Source organism: Lipophrys pholis, assembly GCF_963383615.2.
Source record: "Lipophrys pholis genome assembly, chromosome: 14".
Classification (NCBI taxonomy): domain Eukaryota; kingdom Metazoa; phylum Chordata; class Actinopteri; order Blenniiformes; family Blenniidae; genus Lipophrys; species Lipophrys pholis.
In genome coordinates this window covers 27,566,641-27,588,517 of record NC_137633.1, presented here as the reverse complement: position 1 = coordinate 27,588,517, position 21,877 = coordinate 27,566,641, and the positions used below count along the sequence as shown (strand labels likewise).

General features: G+C 44.8%; 2 protein-coding genes across 3 annotated transcripts in view; both read left to right on the top strand.

Annotated features, from left to right (window-relative positions):
• The window catches only part of eif2ak3 (eukaryotic translation initiation factor 2-alpha kinase 3), a 37,324-nt gene extending 32,183 nt beyond the window's left edge, over nt 1-5,141 (top strand). For both annotated transcript variants that reach the window (XM_080480448.1, XM_080480447.1), the window contains 5 exons: nt 17-190; nt 485-658; nt 737-838; nt 2,052-2,114; nt 3,019-5,141. In XM_080480448.1, the coding sequence (XP_080336574.1) occupies nt 17-190; nt 485-658; nt 737-838; nt 2,052-2,114; nt 3,019-3,201 (696 nt within the window). In that variant the 3' untranslated portion in view covers nt 3,202-5,141. The remainder of the gene's footprint in view (nt 1-16; nt 191-484; nt 659-736; nt 839-2,051; nt 2,115-3,018) is intronic.
• A 462-nt stretch (nt 5,142-5,603) lies between these two features.
• atrn (attractin) overlaps nt 5,604-21,877 on the top strand; it is a 152,513-nt gene continuing 136,239 nt past the window's right edge. Inside the window, exons 1-4 of the mRNA XM_080480151.1 lie at nt 5,604-5,980; nt 15,973-16,056; nt 18,345-18,458; nt 18,538-18,666. Coding sequence (XP_080336277.1) covers nt 5,730-5,980; nt 15,973-16,056; nt 18,345-18,458; nt 18,538-18,666 — 578 coding nt within the window. The 5' untranslated portion in view covers nt 5,604-5,729. The remainder of the gene's footprint in view (nt 5,981-15,972; nt 16,057-18,344; nt 18,459-18,537; nt 18,667-21,877) is intronic.

The following is a 21,877-nucleotide window of genomic DNA, read 5'->3' as shown; positions in this document are numbered from 1 at the left end:
TGTGCTTCTGGTGCAGGTCTACTTGTACATTCAGATGCAGCTCTGTCGGAAGGAGAACCTGAAGGACTGGATGGCTCAGCGCTGCCTCCCGGAGCAGAGAGAGAACAACCAGTGTCTGGACATCTTCCTGCAGATCGCCGAGGCCGTCGACTTCCTGCACAGTAAAGGACTGATGCACCGCGACCTGAAGGTCAGCTCGCCACACCCCGAAACACAAACATCACAAATCTCTTAACTCTGTCGGTGGTGACGGAATCAAACCAACAGTCACTCTGCTGCAGCTTCATTTACTGTCAGGGAAATACCTGGTTTAAATCAAGTTTCAATCACTTTTATGGGACAAACGATCTCTTTATTGTTTCATCAACAAAGTTTAAAAGCTGCCAAAGTAGTTAGGATGGTTGGACGACCTGTTCAAGTCCAGAACCAGCTGAAAGTATTGATCAGAGCGAGTCCACTGTCTAACCATCCGTCTCCACTGCAGCCCTCCAACATATTCTTCACCATGGACGACGTGGTGAAGGTGGGAGACTTCGGCCTGGTGACGGCCATGGAGCAGGAGGAAGACGAGGACGAGCCCAGCGTGCTGACCCCCGCCCCGCTCCTCACCCGCCACACGGGGCAGGTGGGCACCAAGCTGTACATGAGCCCCGAGCAGGTGAGCAGACCCCGAGACTCGCAGCCCCTCGTGGAGTGAAAGTGATTCTGACCGTGTCCCCGTCTGTCGGACCTGCAGCTCTCTGGAAACTCCTACTCTCACAAGGTGGACATTTACTCTCTGGGTCTGATCCTGTTCGAGCTGCTCTATCCCTTCAGGACGCAGATGGAGCGAGTGAGGGTGAGTCCCTCTGCAAACACCTCCGAGATCATTTCATCCACTAAATTCCTCTCACATTGAAAAATACCTGGAAAGTGCACATTACTGAAGTAGTAACTAGTAGTTCTGCACATGCTCAGTAGAGCCAATCAGAACAATGTTTCCTCCAGGGTGTCATGACTCCCAGTCCATATTCTCCTGGACTTGGTACTTTTATTTTGACAGTAACTGTAATAACAATCCAACTTGGTGGTCTGTCCACTAGAATGTCCCCTGGTTAATGTTTAGAGCTCATTGTTTTCTGCTGCGTGTGTGTGTGAGATTTCATCACAAAAACAAACAGCACCAACCAGTGGCCCAACATGAAAACTGCATTGTTTATGCTTCTCATTGAAATACTTTTTATCTTTTATATTGTAGAATTTATAAAGTCAGAAATAAACTAAACATGATTATGAGCCATTTATATTTGTTAACTGAAATGTCACATATTCTATGTCTTATATCTAATAAGATTATAAAATTATAGATTTTGTTCATTGGGTTTTTTCAAACAAAATACAGACAGACATATAAACAAAGAAAAAAATGTAAATCTATTTTTTTAATTAAATTACATAACAATAGTAATAAAAAACCTATATTAAAACAAAACAATCATCAATAACATTATTGATTGAAGATAGAGTAAAATGGAGAGAAAAAAGAAAAGAAAGTTGGTACGTCGTTCTGGTCACATGACCGGCTGTAAATCTGAGGTTAAATCTGTTTAGACATCCAGTAAATGTTTGATCAGTGAATATGATCAACAGGGTGTTTATGTTCTTTATGAGAATTGTAAAGCAGAAATTCTCTCAATATTCATATTTATCATAAATTCTGGAAGTGGTGGACAAGCTGAATTAATGTTATTGTGTTAAAATGATTTAATTAATTAATTTAAAGATACAGGAAATAATCCTAAAGCTGCTCATGAAGATTTTAAGATGAAGAGAAGATCAATTTCCTCAACGTTTCAGTGTGAGAGGAATTTCTGTTGGATTCTGAAACAAAGGAGCTGATGACACACACACACACACAGACACACAGACACACACACACACACACACACACACACACACACACACACACACACACACACACACACACACACACACACACACACACACACACACACACACACACACACACACACACACACACACACTCTCTCTCACTCAGGTTCTTCTTCCAGACACTGACTGAAGTGAGGGCCCTCTGCTTCCCTGATCTTTTCTCCAAAAACAACGTTCAGGAGGTGAGTGGTCCTCTGCTGCCCTCTACAGGAGGCCAGGGCAAACTGCACCAGAGGCAGAACTAATCTACATGTTTCTGCAAAGACATCATCCATCCATCCATCCATCCATCCATCCATCCATCCATCTTCTCCCTCTTATCCATTTACGGGTGGCAGGGGTGTCAGTCTGAGCACCGTCACCCAGATCACATTGCACAGATTAAGAACCTCCCAGCAGGTGGAGAGCCCACAGGAAGCAAAGACAACATAGAAAATGTTTTTTTTAAAAGCACCAATTCACCTCAAACACACAATTTAAAGCATTAACCTCGACCCCATAACTAAAATAACTAAAAAGTTGAAATGCTTCAGTTTGTGGACTAATAAACTGATAATATGAAGGCTTTTATTTATTAAATTTTTTAAAGATGTACCTGCAGGTCAAACTGAGCTGTACACAGTTTAACACAAATGTACCATTTTAATCTACTCTCAAGATTATGTGTTTGAATTGTTCTGCTACTAAATTTGCTTAAAAATACTCTCAATATAGTCTTTAGTATCAATAATACAAATTCAAATCATTCATAGATAAATCATAAGAAAGAATCCCGTGCATGTGCAGGTTTCTGCTTGATGAGGAAGTTTACTTTGTGTAGGTGTTTACTTTATAATGAGATTAACATAATCCAGCATAATCTGTGATTCTCCGACGCTGGAAATCCCCTCACTCTGTCATCCACTGCACGGCCTGTTTTCTTCACACGGACTCACGTCTTCAGCTCCACCATGAACAAATACAACAGTTCAGCACTCTGAACATGAAGCAGAGAAAGACAAACAATAATCCTGTGTGTGTGTGTGTGTGTGTGTGTGTGTGTGTGTGTGTGTGTGTGTGTGTGTGTGTGTGTGTGTGTGTGTGTAGCTGAGCATGGTCCGCAGCATGCTCTCCCCAGCCCCCGCCGAGCGTCCTGAAGCTGCTGACATCACGGGAACGCCGTTGTTCCAGGAGCTGGAAGTGCCGTGTCGTCTGGCCTTCAGGCAGCGCTCCCGCACCTACAGCGCTTCGTCTATGGGCCGCCCCGCACGCCAGACATCAGCTACCTGAGCCCCCCCCCACATTGATGATACAAACACCTCAACCCCCCCCCCCCCCCCCCCAAACATACTGTCACCTTAGAAGCCAAGAACAACAGTGAGCAGCACACACACACACACACACACACACACACACACACACACACACACACACACACACACACACACACACACACACACACACACACACACACACACACACACACACACACACACACACACACACACACACACACACACACACACACACACACACACACACACACACACACACACACACACACACAGAGAAGGTTTGTGGTTGGAGCTCCAGTGTTCACTCATTCACTCACCCGAAGCCTCAGGTATGAAAACCAAGAGGACCGTCCGAAGGGGCCTTGAAGCTGGACCATCCCGTCTGCCTGTGATCTGGACCGGTCTGTACTGATCTGGACCGGTCGCAGGTTCGAGCACTAACTGGTGTCCTAACGCCCGATATGCCTGATTTGGGAGACCAAAAAAGAGCATCTTTTCTTTTTCCTACGTGTATTTTTATTCTGTTTCCAGGAGAAGGTGGTGTGTTTTAGTCTCGTCCATCAGATACGACTTGCCTTTAGGAAGGAGCCTGTAGAGGCTCGTCCTCTTCCTCCTCTGAATGAATGAACGAAAGAATTGACCCTTTCTGCATGTAACCTGATAGGGAAGTGAAGGGGTGAATGTGACTTTGTAATCTGAACGCTTGGATGCAGTTTTCTGTGTAGATTTTACACACGGACTCTGAGGTGCTCAATCATTTTCTAACACCTCCCGTTCGCTCTCTGTACATACCTGACAGAAGGAAACCTGCTTGTGATTTCTTTGAAGCTTTCCTGTACATACTGTAAGGCTGTAAGATAGTGAGATACTGTGAGACGAACCCAGAGGAGACGATCTGCCATTAACGGATTCCTGAATGTTACAGCGTGACCTCTGACACCGGCGACACTCGCCTCTCGAATCACCCCAGTGTTTGTTTCCACATTTTGATCAGCCGCGGAAAGAACCGCAGGAACCCGAGGAGAACCACAGAAACCCCGAGTGCCATTTGAAAGTCTGTTAAGTGTACTTTTTTCTCTGTAAACTGATAAATCACCTCACCTTTGGTTCCCGTCGTGCTGACGTTCCCACAGTAGCATTTAGATGTGACGCCGATCATATTTTCACCCCCCTCTATGGGGGGGCGGACCTGGTTTTGGTCATGTGACCCACATGAGAAGTGCTGGGAGAGTCACGTGACCTGTTTGTAAGTCCTCACACAAACTTTCAATGATTGTACTTTTCTAAGGATCTTTCTCAGTTTTTTAAGGAAGGGAAAACAAATGCAGTTTTTTTTAAATAGTTCTGCAGGGTTTTTGAATTTCTGTGTCTGGTTGGAGAAGTCGCAGCCATCATTCGTTCATTCGTTCACAGTCTTTCCTCCGGTACAACTCCCACCATGAGACTCGTCTCCGCGCTGCCCCCGGGCAGCAGCTTCTTATCGAGGGACTGTAAAGTTTTGTAGAGTTAATTTAATATGTCTCCTTTTATTCCCACTGAATTGTGACACGAAGACGTTTCTATGCCCTGGAGTTTCTCTCCACTTTAGCCCCTCAGTAGTGAATATCGTGTCATCTTAATCGGCATTATTGATGATCGTGTATTATCATTGATCCTCCTTTCATTCAAATCAAGAACAATGTGATGACTCCATAGTTTTTTTTTTTAAAAAGCTTTGTTAGATCGTCTCCAGCCACCTTAGTCGCGTGTTCTTGTGCACAAGAGTTCATTCTGTCCAAGTTGTAAATATGTTTATTTGCTTTATTTATGTTCTGATGCCGTGATCAATCCGTTGTGGGTTGGTGTTATTATGAATGCACTTCATGACTCGGAGTGTGTTGGAATATGATGACTTCTTATAAGTCTTAAATTTAATAAACTGTTCTATACCGTTTGTACAGTTTTGTGTCTTTGGTGTGCAGTTTGTTGGGTTTTGGGGATCTCTGATTATTTACTCATTTTAGCAATTCCAAGTAGTAACTCCATCTCCCATGATCCCTTGCAGCATACACACTAAACAGGTGTGTCAAAGCATCATGGGTAATGTAGTTCCTAAACAAATCAAAACATATTGGTGTTTATGTTCCGTTAGTAAACTAGTGGACGATGAACGACGTGGTAAACGTATCTTTACCGTGTAGATGAATGAGTTAATCTGTGTAGAAGTGATAAAATCCAGAGTTTGAGGTAGAATACGGTGAGCGTTTTCTCGGTGAAGGGGCGGGCTCTGCGGCTCGTGGCGCATTTCCTCCTCCTGACGTCACTTCTGGGTGTCAATCAGCGTCTCGGTGCGGCGCTGGGACGCAGCACCGCGGGGAAGATGTGAACTGAGTCCCCGGCGAACACTACTTCTCCAAACACCCCGACGCTTCACCCAGACAGCGGCTCCTCCGGTCCGAGGCGCCTCCCGGCGGCGGACCGCTCCTCGGCTCTCTCCCCGCAGCGGCGGAGCTTCAGCCTCCAGCAGCCATCTTTTGTGAGCGAATGTCCGGGGCGCCGCGGCGGGCCTGCTCGGGCTCCGGCCGGGGCCGCGGCTCGGGCCGGGGCTTACTGATGCTCTCCACCGCCCTCCTGCTCTCCGTCATCGGCGTGCTGTCCGGGCTGGCCGGCCTCACTGAGGCGAAGGAGTGCGACAAGCCGTGTATGAACGGACATTGCAACAACGCCACCGGGAGCTGTGTGTGTTTCCCCGGCTGGGTCGGGGACCAGTGCCAGCACTGCGGAGGACGCTTCAGGTACGTGCGGGAACACAGCCGCTTCCTCCGGGGGGAAGAGCAGCAGCCCCTACCGGGGGTTCCGGAGCCTCCGATCGCTTGTTGGTTCAGTCAGAGCTCAGATTGTTAAACCAGGTGATCGAGTAGCACCGCACACCTGAGGCATCAGACACCGGGTCACTACCTGGACCTGCCCCAGCTGCTGACCACCACAGGGGCACTTCTTACTGCCCCAGCTGCTGACAACAGGGGCAGTTGTTCAGCTCAGGTGCACAGAGGTGCAGGTCAGCCGATATGCATGATGTGATGAACCTTTAAACATCATTATGACAGTCATCCTGTCAGACAAGTCTGCAGCATCAGGACCACACACACACACACACACACACACACACACACACACACACACACACACACACACACACACACACACATCTAGACTCATACAAACTAAAGGTCATTTCCTTATTTGCATGCTTGCTGCACACCAGTGGGAAGTGGGCAGCACTCTCCTCACTGTGAGAAACCCCCTTGTTCGATTCCAGGCAGTTTGCATGTTCTTCCCATGTAGTTTGTTGTCTCTGTGGATGTACGAGTTTTCTCTGATTTCTTGAATCCAAACACACCTTTGTTAGAATAACTTCTTCCCGTTTATCTGACGTTCATCTCTCGTCTTTGGCTTACTTGGCAGCTCCAGTTTCCGTCCACATGGCGAAACAGCGCTCCTTACCCCAATCTGGGTGTCTGAATTGCTTGTGTGTGTGATGGTTTGATCTTTGACCCTGTTTGACTCTGCTGTTTGACACAGCGAGTCAAAAGAGGTTTTCTTCAGGATCTGAACTAATGCTCACGATGTTTTATTATATTCCAAATATCTGAAGTTGTTATAAGAACCTGCTAACAGTTTAAAACCAAAGATGAAGTTTAAAGTTCCTCTCCCAGAATCCACGTGGGAAAAAATAAGAACTTGTAGTCAGTTTTAGTTGTTGTCCGTCTCGAATATGTTGTCAAAACCTTTCTGAAGGAAATTCCTCATCACAAACACGTATTTCCAGCATTTCAATTTTGCGGAACATCCCCGGGTTTGTTGACGTCTCGGCGTCACAGAAACTCCTGAAGATTCCTGAAGCAAAATCCCGTTTGTTCCCTGGATCTCTCCAGATCTGGATTCTCACTGGAAAAACCATCAGTTTCACTCCATTTCACACTTTTCTCGTGGTTTTTTTTCAGTTATTTTTTCTTGAGCAGTTGCTGTAGGTTTCCCAAGATGACGTCAGTCAGTAAACATAAACAGTTTGATGGATAAAAATTGTGGTTTGTCTGTAAACATCTGGACTTTGGTGTGAAGGATTTAGGAAACTGCAGCTTGAAATGAGTGGAGATGGTCTAGTTTTGGTTTATTCTCTGTGCAGAAGCGATGTCTTTTAAGGGAAGTATAATTCAAAGACTTTTTCTGGTAGAGTTGTTTTAAAATCGCAGAAAATTAATCTAGACTGATGGTCAAGAGAATGTTGGTGCCACAAGTACAAACTCCGATTTCCAGTGAAGTTCAAACAATTAGTAAAACATGACGAGAAACCAAATCTCACCATTTATGGACACTTTTTTAAAAGCATATTCTGTCGAATAAACAAAGTCAATATGTTTATTATTCAGGTCGACAAGCTTTCAGTTTTTTTGTAAATGGTCCCAGATCTTTTTAGTTTGATGCCTGAAACATGTTCCAAAAAACCTGGGACAGAGGCCAGTTTATCACTTTCATTTATCCATCCATCCATCCATCCATCCATCCATCCATCCATCCATCCATCCATCCGGGGTGAACCAGACCTCATCCAGGTCGGGGGGGGGGGGGGCAGACATCTTCCAGGCTGGAAACTCGTTCCGTCTCCAACTCCTCCGGTCCTCCAGAACTTCCACCAAACACCTTTTGAAACGTCCCGTAAAGCGCAGCTTCCGTCTCTTATGTATCTGCGGCTGTTAGCCGGGTTCACAATCTGACGAGAAAGTTTTGGTTGGAGTCAAGCTTTCTCAGAACTCTTTTCCCAGCCTTTGGGAGCGATGGCCATCATGAGCATCATCAGAGTTGTGCTTGTTGGACGCTTTAGTTTGATTACATACTAGTCTGTGTTCATAAAGCCTGTTTGTTCACGAGAGTTCATTAAACAGGACAAAACTCATAATGTACAACTTCCATACACTCATTAAGACCCCTCCTGGGAATGAAACCATGGTGTCTTAGTGTGAGGTGGAGGTGCTACCCACTTCTCCACCGTGCCGCTGCTCCTGCCTGCCTGGCTTCAGAAAGATCCAGCACAGTGGAGATGAGTGGAAGTTTTGTTTGTGGCGTTCCTGCAGAAACCCAAAGCAAATCTGTTTCCGGGGCCGAAGTGCTGCTGTTCTGTTCGGTCTCATCATCGTCAACCGGTTTTATGGCCACTTCCCTCTGGTTGAGGTCGGTTGGATGGAAGCTTTGGAAAGTATTCTAATAATCAGTTGTAAACTTAACAAATCAAGGCGATTCTTGACACACGCAGAAGATTCTTTGCCGCCAAAAACATCCTCCACGATTATCAAGAATGTCACGAACCGACACGCCCTGTAAAGAACCTTATTCAGATGTGTTAAGTCACATTGTGAATGTCACCAATGTGTCACATGATGGGAAATGATATTCAGAACAAATCGTGCCTTTGTGTAAACACAGCATTAAGGCTCCGTTTTCACAACATTTTCAAGTGGGAACGGAAAACCTGCGTTGCATTTTAGGTGTCTGTTTATATGACAATGGTACTCTGAGCCACTGAAAACACAACTTTTTGAAAACGCTCCTGGTCATAGTCTTCATGGTGGTACTAACTAGTAGTAGTGCAAATGCTCAGTAGAGACAATCAGAAAGAAGGGTACGTCCGAATTGTCCCTCCTAACTCCTTATCTATGGACGTTACCTTAGCCCCCTGGATGACATCACAGGGTTAAGGAAAGGTGTTAGGATGCTTCCTAAAGGAGTTAGTGAAAGGTGTTAGGAGGCTTCCTAAAGGAGTTAGGAAAGGTGATCACGGTGGCGTGGCAGTCAGACAGCACTTTCACTTAGTGACGTCATAGTAGTCCGACGGCGGTGCCAGTTAGTGACGTCTGCCATGGTGGGGAAAGAACTACAAGTTTCTGAAAAAGCACATTTCTACCACTTCCCCCTGTGCCTCGACCCGCTGATATAAACTCACTTACATGATCTGCTCCTTTTTCAGTCATCCTGAGTTTCCCTGAACGCTCCGATGAGCGGGTTCCTTTAAATGTTGTCGCAGCATAGAATTGTGGGGGAACATGAGCTGGTCTCCTTTGGTAAAGGAACCATCAGTGGTTCCTAGGCTAAAGGAGGTTCTAAAGGAAGCATCAGTGGTTCCTAAGCTAAAGGAGGTTCTAAAGGAAGCATCAGTGGTTCCTAGGCTAAAGGAGGTTCTAAAGGAACCATCAGTGGTTCCTAGGCTAAAGGAGGTTCTAAAGGAAGCATTGAGCCTCCTTTCCTTTACTTACTGAGAATTCAGACAGTCCTTATCATGGCCGCCACACAGAACACTTCCGGGGTGAAGTCGATAGTTAAGGAGTTAGGAGGGACAATTGGGACGGACCCAAAGTTTCCTCTGTGGTGTCATGACCCCCAGTCCATATTCTCCTGGACTTGGTACTTTTATTTTGACAGTCACCATAATAATAATCATGTCAGATATTTAAACTGTCAAAAGATTTGCTACGGCGCGGATGAGAAACTTAGTAGCTCGTAGCAAAATGGGATGAATGTCACAAAACATGGCAGCACTTAATTGGCCGTAATAGAACTTGAAGGCGGTAGTGGGATGGGAGGCTTGCAGGAACTGCCGTTTAGTGCGTGTTCTGTCACGGTTGTTTCACGGTTGCTTCGCATTTTATTACGTGGCGCCGCGCTTCGTCACGGTTCTCACGACGTAGTTCTGGTGTGTGGTTGCCGTTTCATCACGTTCAATTGCGGCTTATCCCAGCGTGTGACGGTTTGTGTATCCGGCACGTTGCGTTCTACCCCGGTCAGCCACGGCGCGCACGGTCTAGGAGGAAGCCGAGCCCGAAGGGGAGTTTCATTGGAGTCTGAGCAATCAACGGCAGAACACTTTCTACAAGCTCTGCCATCGAAAAAGAAATCCAGAGGTATGTAAGCACCCAGAAAAAGGCTCAGGAGACAATGATTGCCTTCACTTTTGGTGGCTCTTTGGAGCATAAACATGCTTCACAATGGTCCAACGTCCACATTTCATCTGTAGAAAGCCTTGACAGAACGTGAAAAATGTGCCAGTCCTTCCTCAGAATTCCTCAAAATCCCACGGCGCACTACATTTCTGGCAAACGGGGCTGCCGTGAACATAGTGTAAACCTACCCTTAGTCTCCTCTGATTGAAAACCCTAACAGGAAGTCACATAAGAGCGATGTTTCTGTGCCTTGTGAGGATTTCAACATTTAGTCACCTTCATTTCCTGCTGACTCGCTCCAAACTTAACCATCACTACTTCTGACCGAACCATAGCTATCGACTTTACCTCAGAATGTGTTGAGTTTACTAACAGGGACTCTCCGAGGTTCAGAGCACACACACACACACCACTTAACTAACCACAGTGTCACCCTGCGCAGCCATGTTTTTCCCCTGGATTACCGCCCCTCTGATTAACCTCAACATTACAGTGTGATGGATGCAAACGTTCAGCTTTAGATTGTAGGACGTGTCTCATTCTGGGTTCCTTTGACTTGTGCAGCCTGAGATCAGACGTCACCTTCGCCCTCATCAGAGGGTCTCCAGCTCCGGACCCCGGGTTGGAAACCACTTTAACCTTCCAACATAAAGGTTTTCTCTCTTCAGCTGTCATGGATCAGGCTGCGTTTGGGTTTTTTGATCTACCAGTTGGTCAATGACCTGCATGTCACTGTCCAGGCCCCTTGTGGTTCGGGTTGTCCTGTAACGGTGATTGTGAATGAGTGGAATCGCAGCGGGACGCGCGAACTGCTGGAGGTCTGCCGGCCCCAACACAACCTGCAGGTCCAGAAACCCACCATGAAACATTCTGATGAAGCCGCCTTCCTCTGAAAAGCTGTTCGTGTTCATGTCACCATAAGTTGTCGCCATAAATGTTTCTTTTAAATCATATGTGTGGCCACGAGGGCGTGTCACGCGCTGATCAGATTATTTCCAATAAAGAAAGATTTATGCCTCCTGGTGTGAAAATCTCCAGAGACACGCGGCTGGACTTTTTTCCTGAGTATGAGATGAAGCTTCGGTCACGATCAATTAGTTTTACTGAGGGTTGGACTTTTTGGAGGAAGTTTTCTTTTTGTGCTGAGGGGTCGCGGGGTGGTGGGGGTCGGGTGGGTGGTGGGGGTCGGGTGGGTGAATGAATGCCTTGTCCGTTCCACATGGAGCCACTTTCAGCTTCTGGCGCATGTTCATGTCCTGGCATCACCTCTGAATTCCCCCATTTGTAATGAAATTAGTTCTCTGAATACGACGCACACATTTCCAATTATATTTCTCCATTGCCATCTCTTTTATCCTTTTAAAGGAATCACATAGTGCTCTTTTTGCTTGTTCTTTGTAATTTTATAAGTCAAGTTTTTGATAGTTGAAATGGGAAGAAATCCGAGTTTTACGATGTTAAAAACCTACGGCATACATTATGTCTGTTATGCACTGCATTTGGTGTCTGAAGGTGAAAGAAATCCCCGCAGGACAGAATTGTGATGCATAACTTTAAAACCAGCCTCTGCAAGTAATTTATAAAATATTTATCACACAATAAAAGTGAGTTAGACCTTTAAAAGCAGGTTCCGACTCAGCTCTGCTCCATGTGCTGTTTACGCCTCAATGTTGTTCTGCAGCATTAATGGAGGAAAACCTTCCTATTCATTGTTGAATAAAGCTTTTGTGAGCTGCGAGTCAGAACATTTCAGTGTCCTGAGGTCTCTGGTTTTACATCTTCAGGTTCTGGAGGAACTGATTCTGCTTATTACAACAATGAAAGGAAGCTTGACTTCCATGTATTGATTAATAAGTTTAATATGTTTTGTCTTGCCGATGGTGGCTTATCGGCTAAACATGCAACAATGAACTGTGATGATGATGATGATGATGATGATAGTAATTATTTTAGGGCGGTTTGTGGGGATTTATTTGGAAACTGGAACACCCCAAAATCCATTCAATTGGTCCGTGGATGATGAAGAGTTGGTAAAATACATAAATACAAACCAATAAATAAGTAAATACACGCAGCTGAAACATAACCTCCAAAATGTATGTTGTGCAAAACCTTAAATATTATTTTTACACTGGAATTAAGAAAAAAAGATGAATTATCAAGTGGTTACCTTAAAAACAAAAACCATTTAAAAAGATCCAGCCGTCCATGTTTACTCGACAATGTTTCAAGGGAAAATGCATCATTTGTGTTTCAGGAAAGTTTCACGTTTACACAACAATGTTCTGAAAACGATGTCTGTTTCCACAGCAAAGGCAGAAGCACTGAAGATGTAGTTTGTTGAAGATTGTGTAGAAATGTAGAGGATATAGCTTTACTGACAAGAGGCAGTCTGTTCTATGAGGATCCACGTGTGGGATGAGTAACGAAGGCCGCTGCAAAACAGAAGGTTTCGAACGGGAGCAGCTTGAATGGTTGGTAGCTCCAGGTACCAGGGTTGTAACTTGGTTTGGTTGTCAAGAGTAGAAAAGATCTTCTGTGTTTTTCTGAATGTTTTTCCGTCAGCTCCTTGCATGTGCAGTTTTTCTGCTGCGAGTCTTATTCTGGGTCAGGTGGGGTGTGATTTGGTCCACAGGTACAGTTTACTGCAGGGTGTGTGCGTCAGTGTGATAATAAATGCTTGTTTTACTGCACGCTGGGCTGTGAATGTTCAGGTTGTTGTGATGGGTCACAGTCACACCCTGAACTCTACTGGTTTGCTGGTTTTGTATCAAGATCGTGACAATATTGAAGAAAACAGTGACATTTCCATTCGTGCGCTTATTAAAGTAATGGTAGGCAGATCTTAACTGCTTAAACTTGACATGTACAGTTTGTAATAGTGTCATTTCGTCTGGTTACTGAAACTTTTGTTTGATTGTTGACTTTCAGTTGCAGATGTGCCTTATCTGTCCCTGTAATATTGAACTTTCAAGGTTGAATTAAATCTATGAAGTAGAATAAAGGAAGTGTGTCTGTAATGAAGGTCTTCGTTCTGAAAAACACCAGTAAAGGCTGAGCGCTTCTGTCTGCAGCACAAACCCAGTTACAAAGTAGGTCCCTTGCTACTGTTGATTAAAATGTGATAGAAATCTGAATGCAGCACCGAGGAGTCCTAAACAGGACCGGATGGACTTCGTCTCCTCAGATAGCAGAGGGAGTCCTGATGGACTCTTATACGTTTTATTAGCGGTGGTGACTTCTCATCTGGTGAAACCCTCACTTTTATAATCCAGCATGTTGGATTTAGAGCTGCACAGTATTGCAGAGGAAGTTATGTTAGATCATATACGTTACAGCAGCTGTTCAACAGTTTTATTCACAATTTGAAAGCCTGAGCACATCATTTATCCAGGCTTGTCATTTTTACACTTAACTAGGTGATTGTTTTTCTATATTACTTCATTTTCAAGGTCACCGTCTTTGGTTTATTCCAGCAGTTTTCTACGCTGATTCTGGCTCCCGACAATGTTTCAAGTGAGATTGCATTGTTATTTGAAAAGTTTCATATTTGCATGGCAACGTTTTAAAAACGATGTGTGTTCCCACAGCAACAGCAAACATACAGAGAAGGATTTAGTTGGCATGTTTGGTAAGGAGTGTGTGCTGTTTGGTGGTTTTTGTAGACCACACGCGCGCACACACACACACACACGCAGCAGAAAACAGTACTATGATATTATAATCTATTCTTGTTTTTGTTTTGCTTTTTATTTACATGTAATGTCTGAGTTGTTTTGTTGCCTTTTCACCAGTCATGGATAGATGAAGTAATTGATCCCGGTTATTTAAATGTCTCAGAAGAAACGATGAGTAAGAGAAATAGCGAAGTTATAGGTTACAGTGCTGATAATGTGTTAATCTGTTTGGAGGATGTTTGTTAAATGGGAGGGATTTGATGACAGCGTTCTAAACAGTGGAGGTTCAGTGTGTTTACGGTGGACGGTCTGGTGGGGATGTTGTCTGGAGCGTCTCGTCCTCGGAGAGCTGTTAGTCTCCTCGCTGGGCGAGCTGAACCTCCCCAAAGGCCTGAGCTGTGTTACCGGTGTGAGGTGTGAGGCGGCTGCAGTACTGAGCGCAGTCGCTGTTTAATCTCCTGACAAGTTGGATCGGCTTGAACTGAACGCCGCCCCTGGCGTCGGACCTGGAGCCTCTGGGATCACAGCTGCTGCAGCAGCGAGCTCAAGGAGAACACGCATGACGGCTGTGTTGGAACCAGCCGCTGACTGACTGGGTGTGTTCGCACCACGAGACCTCCACCCTGTCCCCGGTGTAATCCACCTGCTGCGTCATCAGGCCAGGCTGCAAATTGCACCATTACACCGGGCCTGCTCCCACAATAAGTCACTGCGAGGTTGAATCATTTTCAGCCTGTTTGTTGCTGAAGTTGGTGTTTAGCTTCAGCCTCCGCGCTCTGCTGACGGTGTGTGGAATCATCTCTGCCTCTCTTCACACATTAAAGTTTTTCGGGCTTCAAACAGATGGAGCTGTGTGTTTAAATGGCAAATACTTTCTCCTCTTTTTGTTCATTACAGTGTTAAAGTTTCAGTTCATTATGTTTACTTCATGTTCAATGTTAATGAAACCTGTTGTGCAAAATCCACTGAAATGTCCAGAAACTTCTCCTGGACTGTTGCATTCTGGGAGTTTTTACAGACCCCCCCCTGACAGCGTGGCTTTGAGGCTGTTTGATAACAACCAGGGAGCTTTCAGGCAGCATGACGAGATCTCAGCTCAGGTCTCAGTGTCAAGTCGTGTCCAAAACTCTCAAAAATATCAGTTTACTTTGAAACCTTTACAAGTTGTTTGGCGGATTGGAGCCTCTTGCAGGCTGGCTTTATGTTTGACACCCCTGATTTAAATAATAATTTAAATAACCCAACTGTTACTATAGAAACTGTTCGCTTTTTTCATCCTTTCTCGACCAAAATTGGAACATTTGTGATTTTTATTTTCTTTCTCCACTTTTATTTAGCCAGGAGAACCACATTGAGATTAATAATCTCTTTTTCAAGTGTGTCCTGGAGGGCTGGGGGGGTTGAGGGTCTTGCTCGGGGATGTTTTTGGGACTGTGGGGGAACCCGGAGGAAACCCACACGCACACGGGGAGAACATGCAAACTCCACACAGAAAGACCCTGTGTTTGAACCCAGGACCTTCTTGCTGTGAGGCGAGTGTGCTAACCACTGCGTCACCGTGAAGTCGATTCATCCTCACATATGAAGCTGAAAGAAGAAGCTTGAACATAGATGGACTGAGACTGAATTGATTTTTCATTTCAATAATGAGATTAGCTGTGAAGCTAAAAGCTTTGAGCTAACAGCATACAACTAATGTAAAGAAAATATTTGTGTTAAGACCATTTATTGATGAATAAAAGTAGTGTAACTGCAGCAACTTGCAGTTAGAGGCGGCACACATGATAATGTTCACCCCTTCAACTTAAAGCAGGCGTGTGATTAAAGTAAATGTTAGTTTTACAGTCGCTTCATGTTGGTACACCATTCTGGTCTGATCTTTGAGCTGAACGATGTGCCTCTGGTTTTCATCTTGAAGTTGAAGTGATTCTTTTTGAAGGAATCTTCTTATAGCTGCTGATACGGATCAACACTGTGCAGGAAGCACAATACAAATAGAAAAGCTGCAACAAACAAGAACAAGGTGGAAACAAATGATCGCAGAAGCAAAGCAGAAGCTGCATTTAAATGCAAAAACCACCAAATAATTAATCTGTAATCTTGTTCTTCTTCCGCCAGGCTGACCGGCCCCTCAGGTTATCTGACCGACGGTCCAGGAAACTACAAGTACAAGACCAAGTGTACCTGGCTCATCGAGGGACAGTAAGTACAGTTCAATCCAAACCAGGCCTTGAAACAAACCGTGAGAGTGACTCGGTTCATTTATTTCTGAGTGAACCGTCGGTCTCTAATGGAGTTCTGATTGAACTGCTTGTTTTTCCAGTCGAAGTTATAAAAATAGACTTTTTAAGCTCTCACATGTGCAGTAGAAAGAGATGAGACTCTTTACTGATCCGGTCCCATCAAGGTTTCTCCAGAAGTACAAAGACAAATGTTGAAGTATTTCTGAAAGTTAGTCTGCAGCTTCCTGCGATGCTCGTTGGATTCTCCTCCTGGATTCTTGCAGTCGGCACATCCGCACCACGGCCATTCAATTACATTTACATTTCAGTGTTTAGAGCCACTGGCTCGGGCCCAGGGGATCGAACCACTCTCCGCTTCAACAGGCCGTGTGCATGTTGGACACGTTTGATCTCTGACCTTTTCTCCTCCATGGATGGTTTCTGTAATCAGCGAGTCACAGGGTCCTGATCCAGAGCTTTCATTACATGCTAATGGATCGTTTACGGCCTAAGAAGGGGGTTAATGCTGCAGTGACACGCCGCGCACTGCCGTGCTCCGCCGTACACTGCCGCGCTCCGCCGTACACTGCCGCGCGCCACCGCACACCACCACGCACTGCTGTGCTCCGCCGTGCACCGGCAGCGGCTCTCCGAAGCCTCAGAGCGGCTTTGAATTTGATTCATGCTGAATCTGCTCGATGTGACTTCATTTCCTGAACAGCCGTGAAATAAGTGGCGGAGCGAAGCCGTCTGCTGAACTCAAACAGCCGTTTTGTCACGTCTGTGTTTGAATAATTCCGTGCTGCTTGTGAGTCTCGGCTAATTGAAGCTTCAGGCGGCGGCGGCGGCCTGCCCTCCCTTCCACGGTCTCCGAGGGGCGGTGCATCTAATAAATATAACTCTGACTGTTCATACAGTTTCCTCTCCTTGTATTGAACGGTCCTGTTTTGTGAGCAGATTTAAGGCTGAACCTCGTAAACTTCTGCCATCCATTAACCGATTTGCAGCTTTTGTTTGTTTTGTTTTTGCCCTCGTCTGCAGAAAGTCTTTCGTGCACAGTGACTTTGTTGATTCTGCACAGAAGAAGTGTTATCAGAGGGTTTTATGTGCAACATCAGGCGTCTGCAGACACTGAGGCCAATAAAAGACCAATGTGTGATACTTTAAAAAGTTTACCGAAGGTGTTCAATGTTTCTGCTTCGTCATCTGGTTGATTATTCACCTCGATCTCATTTCTCCTCTTCATGTAATGACAATCGGTGCTTTACAGTCTGAGTTCAGCATTTGAACTTCCACTTCATGATGGTGAACAAATTAGTTTCTCAGATCAGGTGTTTGTTAAAATCAGCTGCTAGAGAAAAGTTCACCAATGAAGCTGAATAAATCAGTCTTCTGTGTCTCCGGGAGACTCTGAAGTTACAGCGCCCTCACTGGCCATGAGGAAATACTGCAGTTTCATGAGGTTTTACGTGCGTTCAAAAGTTTTTGTGTGGACGGGATCTTAAACGTCCCAGAGAACTCGCCAAAAGGGTTGGGAAATGTAACATTTTTATGATTGTTGAGGATCATTATTAAAAAACAAAATTTACTTTGACATTTTTGTGTCTTAAAAACCACAAATAAATAATATTAATATGTAATAAATATCTATTGGGTAGAGTGAAAAAGACCAAATAACTTAGTTACAATTCTGCCTGGAAAAAAGCTTTAATATCCTGTTTTAGCAGAAAAAAAGCTTATTAACTTGTCATGGTTAGATAGATAAATACTTTATTAGTTATTTCTTAAAAAGATAAAAGCTTGATGTGATCCTATTTAATTCTTAAGAGGAAGGATAACGTCTGTATTTCATTTATTCCCAGGAAGCGCACAAGACTAAACTGTATTTAAAGAAAACATTTTCCCTACGGAGGTCCCAGATGATCAGATAATCCCATTTATTCTGGAGAGAAATGCTTGAATTTCCTACTTGAAGAACGAGACGAGGCTCACGTCCTGCTGCTGGTCCACGGACCGCAGGTTGAGAATCATTAACCGAGATCATCCACATGCAGCATGTCGGGATATAAAAGGATTATGAGATGTTTTCTTTCCTCTTATATTCTCTGAATCTCCCTCACATAAACTGACTGTTTGACAGCTTGCTGATTTCTGAATGAGTCCTCAGCTTGTTTTTGGATGAATTAATTTCTGAGGACTGTGTGTGGGGCTCCATGGCAGATTCAAACTACAGACCTCTTTAATTTCAGTGAAACACATGTTTTCCAGGCCCAACACGGTCCTTCGGTTACGCTTCAACCACTTTGCCACAGAATGCAGCTGGGATCATCTCTACGTGTACGACGGAGACTCCATCTACGCCCCCCTGCTGGCGGCCTTCAGGTACCTTCAGTAATACACTTTGCTTTCTGAGAGAAACACTTGGAACGTGAATACGGAGGTAAACAAAGTGTCTCTGCAGCGGTCTGATTGTTCCGGAGCGATACGGGAATGAAACGGTTCCTGAGGTGTCCTCTCAGTCTGGATTCGCCTTGTTGCACTTCTTCAGTGACGCAGCCTACAATCTGACCGGCTTCAACATTTCATACAGGTGAGACCAACGTGAAAACTCACCAACGACACATCCTGCATCTGTAACCGCCGTAGTTCTTCTTCATGATCCAACTAATGTTCCCAAGTAAAACGTGGCCTGAGCCGAGGCTTTAGTCGAGACAGAATTAGAATTAAAATGTCCTCTGGTCCTCCCTGAGCTCCGTGTGTGTGTGTGTGTGTGTGTGTGTGTGTGTGTACACTATTGACAGATAAAAACACCATTAATTGACTTTTTTTAAAGCAGTGTGTTGCTTTTAGTCATTTTCTTCTGGCCTGTTGCCACCAACTCTAAGTGAAATACAATCTTTAGTCAACACACACTCGTGCAGTGAGGCTTCCTCTGATTGGACAGATATGTTGACACACAGTACAAAAACACTTTCAGCCCATCTTAATAAATTAAGTGATTATTTTATACTTTAACATTTCTAGTTAGCGAGACACCATAGAAGATACAATACTGCGAGCAACTGAGCTTTTTTTTGATGAAATCTATGAAGAAAAATACTATATTGTTGATTTGGTGAATCAGAAACCCAAAGTGTAGATTTTCTTTTTACCACTAAAAACAACAAAAGTTTTTTTTAGCTGCAGTTGTAGTATTGTGTAGCTGTATTGTGTATTATTTTATTATACCGTGTGTATTAGTACTGCAGCTCTGCTCATTGAAAGGATTACAGTGTGGGTCATCTGAGGTAACCGTGAATAAAATAGCCATCATTTTCACTGACACACTCTATCACTACAGTCTGATAATGTGACCCGGAGCCGAGGCTTCGTTTTAATGGCAACACTCTAAAGAATTAGAGCGCCGCAGCTCATCGATCAGCTGAACACGTCAGCGGGCGGCAGTTTGCAGGAGGAAGTAGTGCGAGCGCCGACAGGAGTCCAGATGTGATGGATTAGTGGTTTGTTCACTTTCATGTGTGAGCTCCACGTTATGCTAGTTAGCTTAGATGATTAGCATATGAGATAAGACCAGGTTCCAGGTCAGGGGCTCCTGGGGAGTAACCTGTGTGGTTTTCAGGTAGATTTTCATGCTAGTTAGCATGCTAACAAAGTTTGTTCAATTGAGCTGATATTTGGTGGGTGGCCTAAAGAGGGGACTAGGGTCATGGATCACAAGCTAATTAGCTGGGTCCGGCCCACTGTTGACCCCACCCTAGGGTTAGTAGGGGGTACCGGTCGGCGGCAGGAGGCAGGCACAACAAAATTTCCTCTGGAATTTTCTAGTTACAGCTCCTGTTAGTGCAGGCTAATGCTGTTGGTTCTAACAGCATAAAATCGTTCTCGTGTCTGTCAGAAGTGAGGTCCTTCAGAGTTGATGAGATGATCTGTATGTAAACAGGAGTTTAGAGAAGAGTAACAGGACAGGGTCAGCTGAAGCTTCTTTTAAAGGGAAAAGTCACATGAGTCACCAGGACAGAGAGACAGCAGCTCTAAAAGGTTGATGAGTGAGGTGCGCTGCCCCCACCTCTCTGCCACAGTTACAACTGTAACAATTGGGTGGATTAGAAGATTTAATAGCAAGTAAGTGAAGGAGGCCATCATTGAAAGCAAGTCTGTAAAAGGAGTTTTTGGGAAGAAAGAATGTGAACACTTTTACTGTATTCTGACTGGATGTTACTGGTCTCCATACATTACATCTTTTTGTGTAACTTAATGATGCTGTTAGAAGCTACATCAAGGAAAAGTTCATAAAGAGAAGAATACGAAAAAATGTCCCTCATTTCTTCAACTGGCACAACACAAGGAAAAGTATTCTAACAACTAAATTTGAGTCTTTCCCCTGTAAACATCTGCAAAGGGCACAATAGACCCCCGCCGTCTCCCTTCTTCACTGGCACCGTTGCCATGGCGATAGGATTGAAGCCAGGTTGAGAAAAACAGATTTGGATGAAAGCTCCTGGAGGCCCCCGGAGCCCCCCCCAGTCTGTGTGAGGTGGAGGTGCAGAAACATCAAACTGTGAGGATCCGAAGGAACATGAAAGAAAGCGACGGAGGTCTTTGTGTCGTCTCACAACATGTTTGTCTTTGGGGGGAAAAAACCCCAAACATCTCACTTCTGCTGCTCACTTTTATGGATAATAACGTTCCTTTTTTTCTTTTAGATACTTAAATCATTTGAGGCCAACTTGTTTACACTCTGGAAACATTCCGACGGTTTCTCAGCCAGCGGAAGATTTCAGAAGTTTCTCTTTTTACTTCCCTACTTTCATTGAGTTATTTTTCCGTAACCATTGATACAACTTAGAAACACTGTTATTTGGCATTTTTGTGTCCTCTGTGTAGTCTTTTTCTTAATACTTAAAACCCATTGAACTCCTTGGTGATATTGTAAATGCCATTTAGGCGGATTCATCAATTTTGATTTCTGGAAATCTGGATGGCAGTCTGAGCACTGTCACCCAGATCCCATGACACCGTTCCTGCGGGTGGTGAGCCCACGGGAAGGTGGCGCCCTTGACCCCTGCGACATGAACCCACTACCTTGAGATCGCGAGTCTCATGTTCTACCAACTGAGCTAGCCGGGGGCATTTCTGGAAATACAGGTTTGAATATATTTAAGAAGAAAGAAATGGGCATGATTACAATGAAAATCATCCCAGACTACTGGAACACTCCAAACACACCCAAGGGAGACTAGAAAGAGGGGATATATGCTCAGGGATGGGACCCATCCACACTGGTTAAACCAGGGCAGAGCAGACGGTCCTGATCAGGAAGGACCCCAGAAGAGAACCATCACGTCCAACTACCGGCCGATAACCTGTCACTGTTCAGCATGGAAACTCAGCTCAGATCAACAGGCACAGAAGGGAAGTGATACCAACACCAGCTGCTGGTTGACTGAACAGTTTCCAGTGACTGTAAGAACAGACAGACCAACCTCTGTGCCGCCTGGACTGATCATAAGAAGTTCTACGACTCTGTGCAACACATAAGGATCCTGGACTATGTGGAACTGGACAAGTTCAACAGACACTGCTCTTCTACATGATGCTGATTCTGAAGTGGGACCACAATCGGCTCTACATGGTTGACATCAAGATGTTCGCCAAGAATGAGCGAGACATCGATGTGCTGATCCACAACAACAGGATCTACAGGACTAACAACGGGACGTCGTTCAGGTTTGATACGTGTGATCGCAAGGTATGAAAGAGAAGCAGGATGATCAGAATGGAAGGAGTTGACCTCCTAGAGG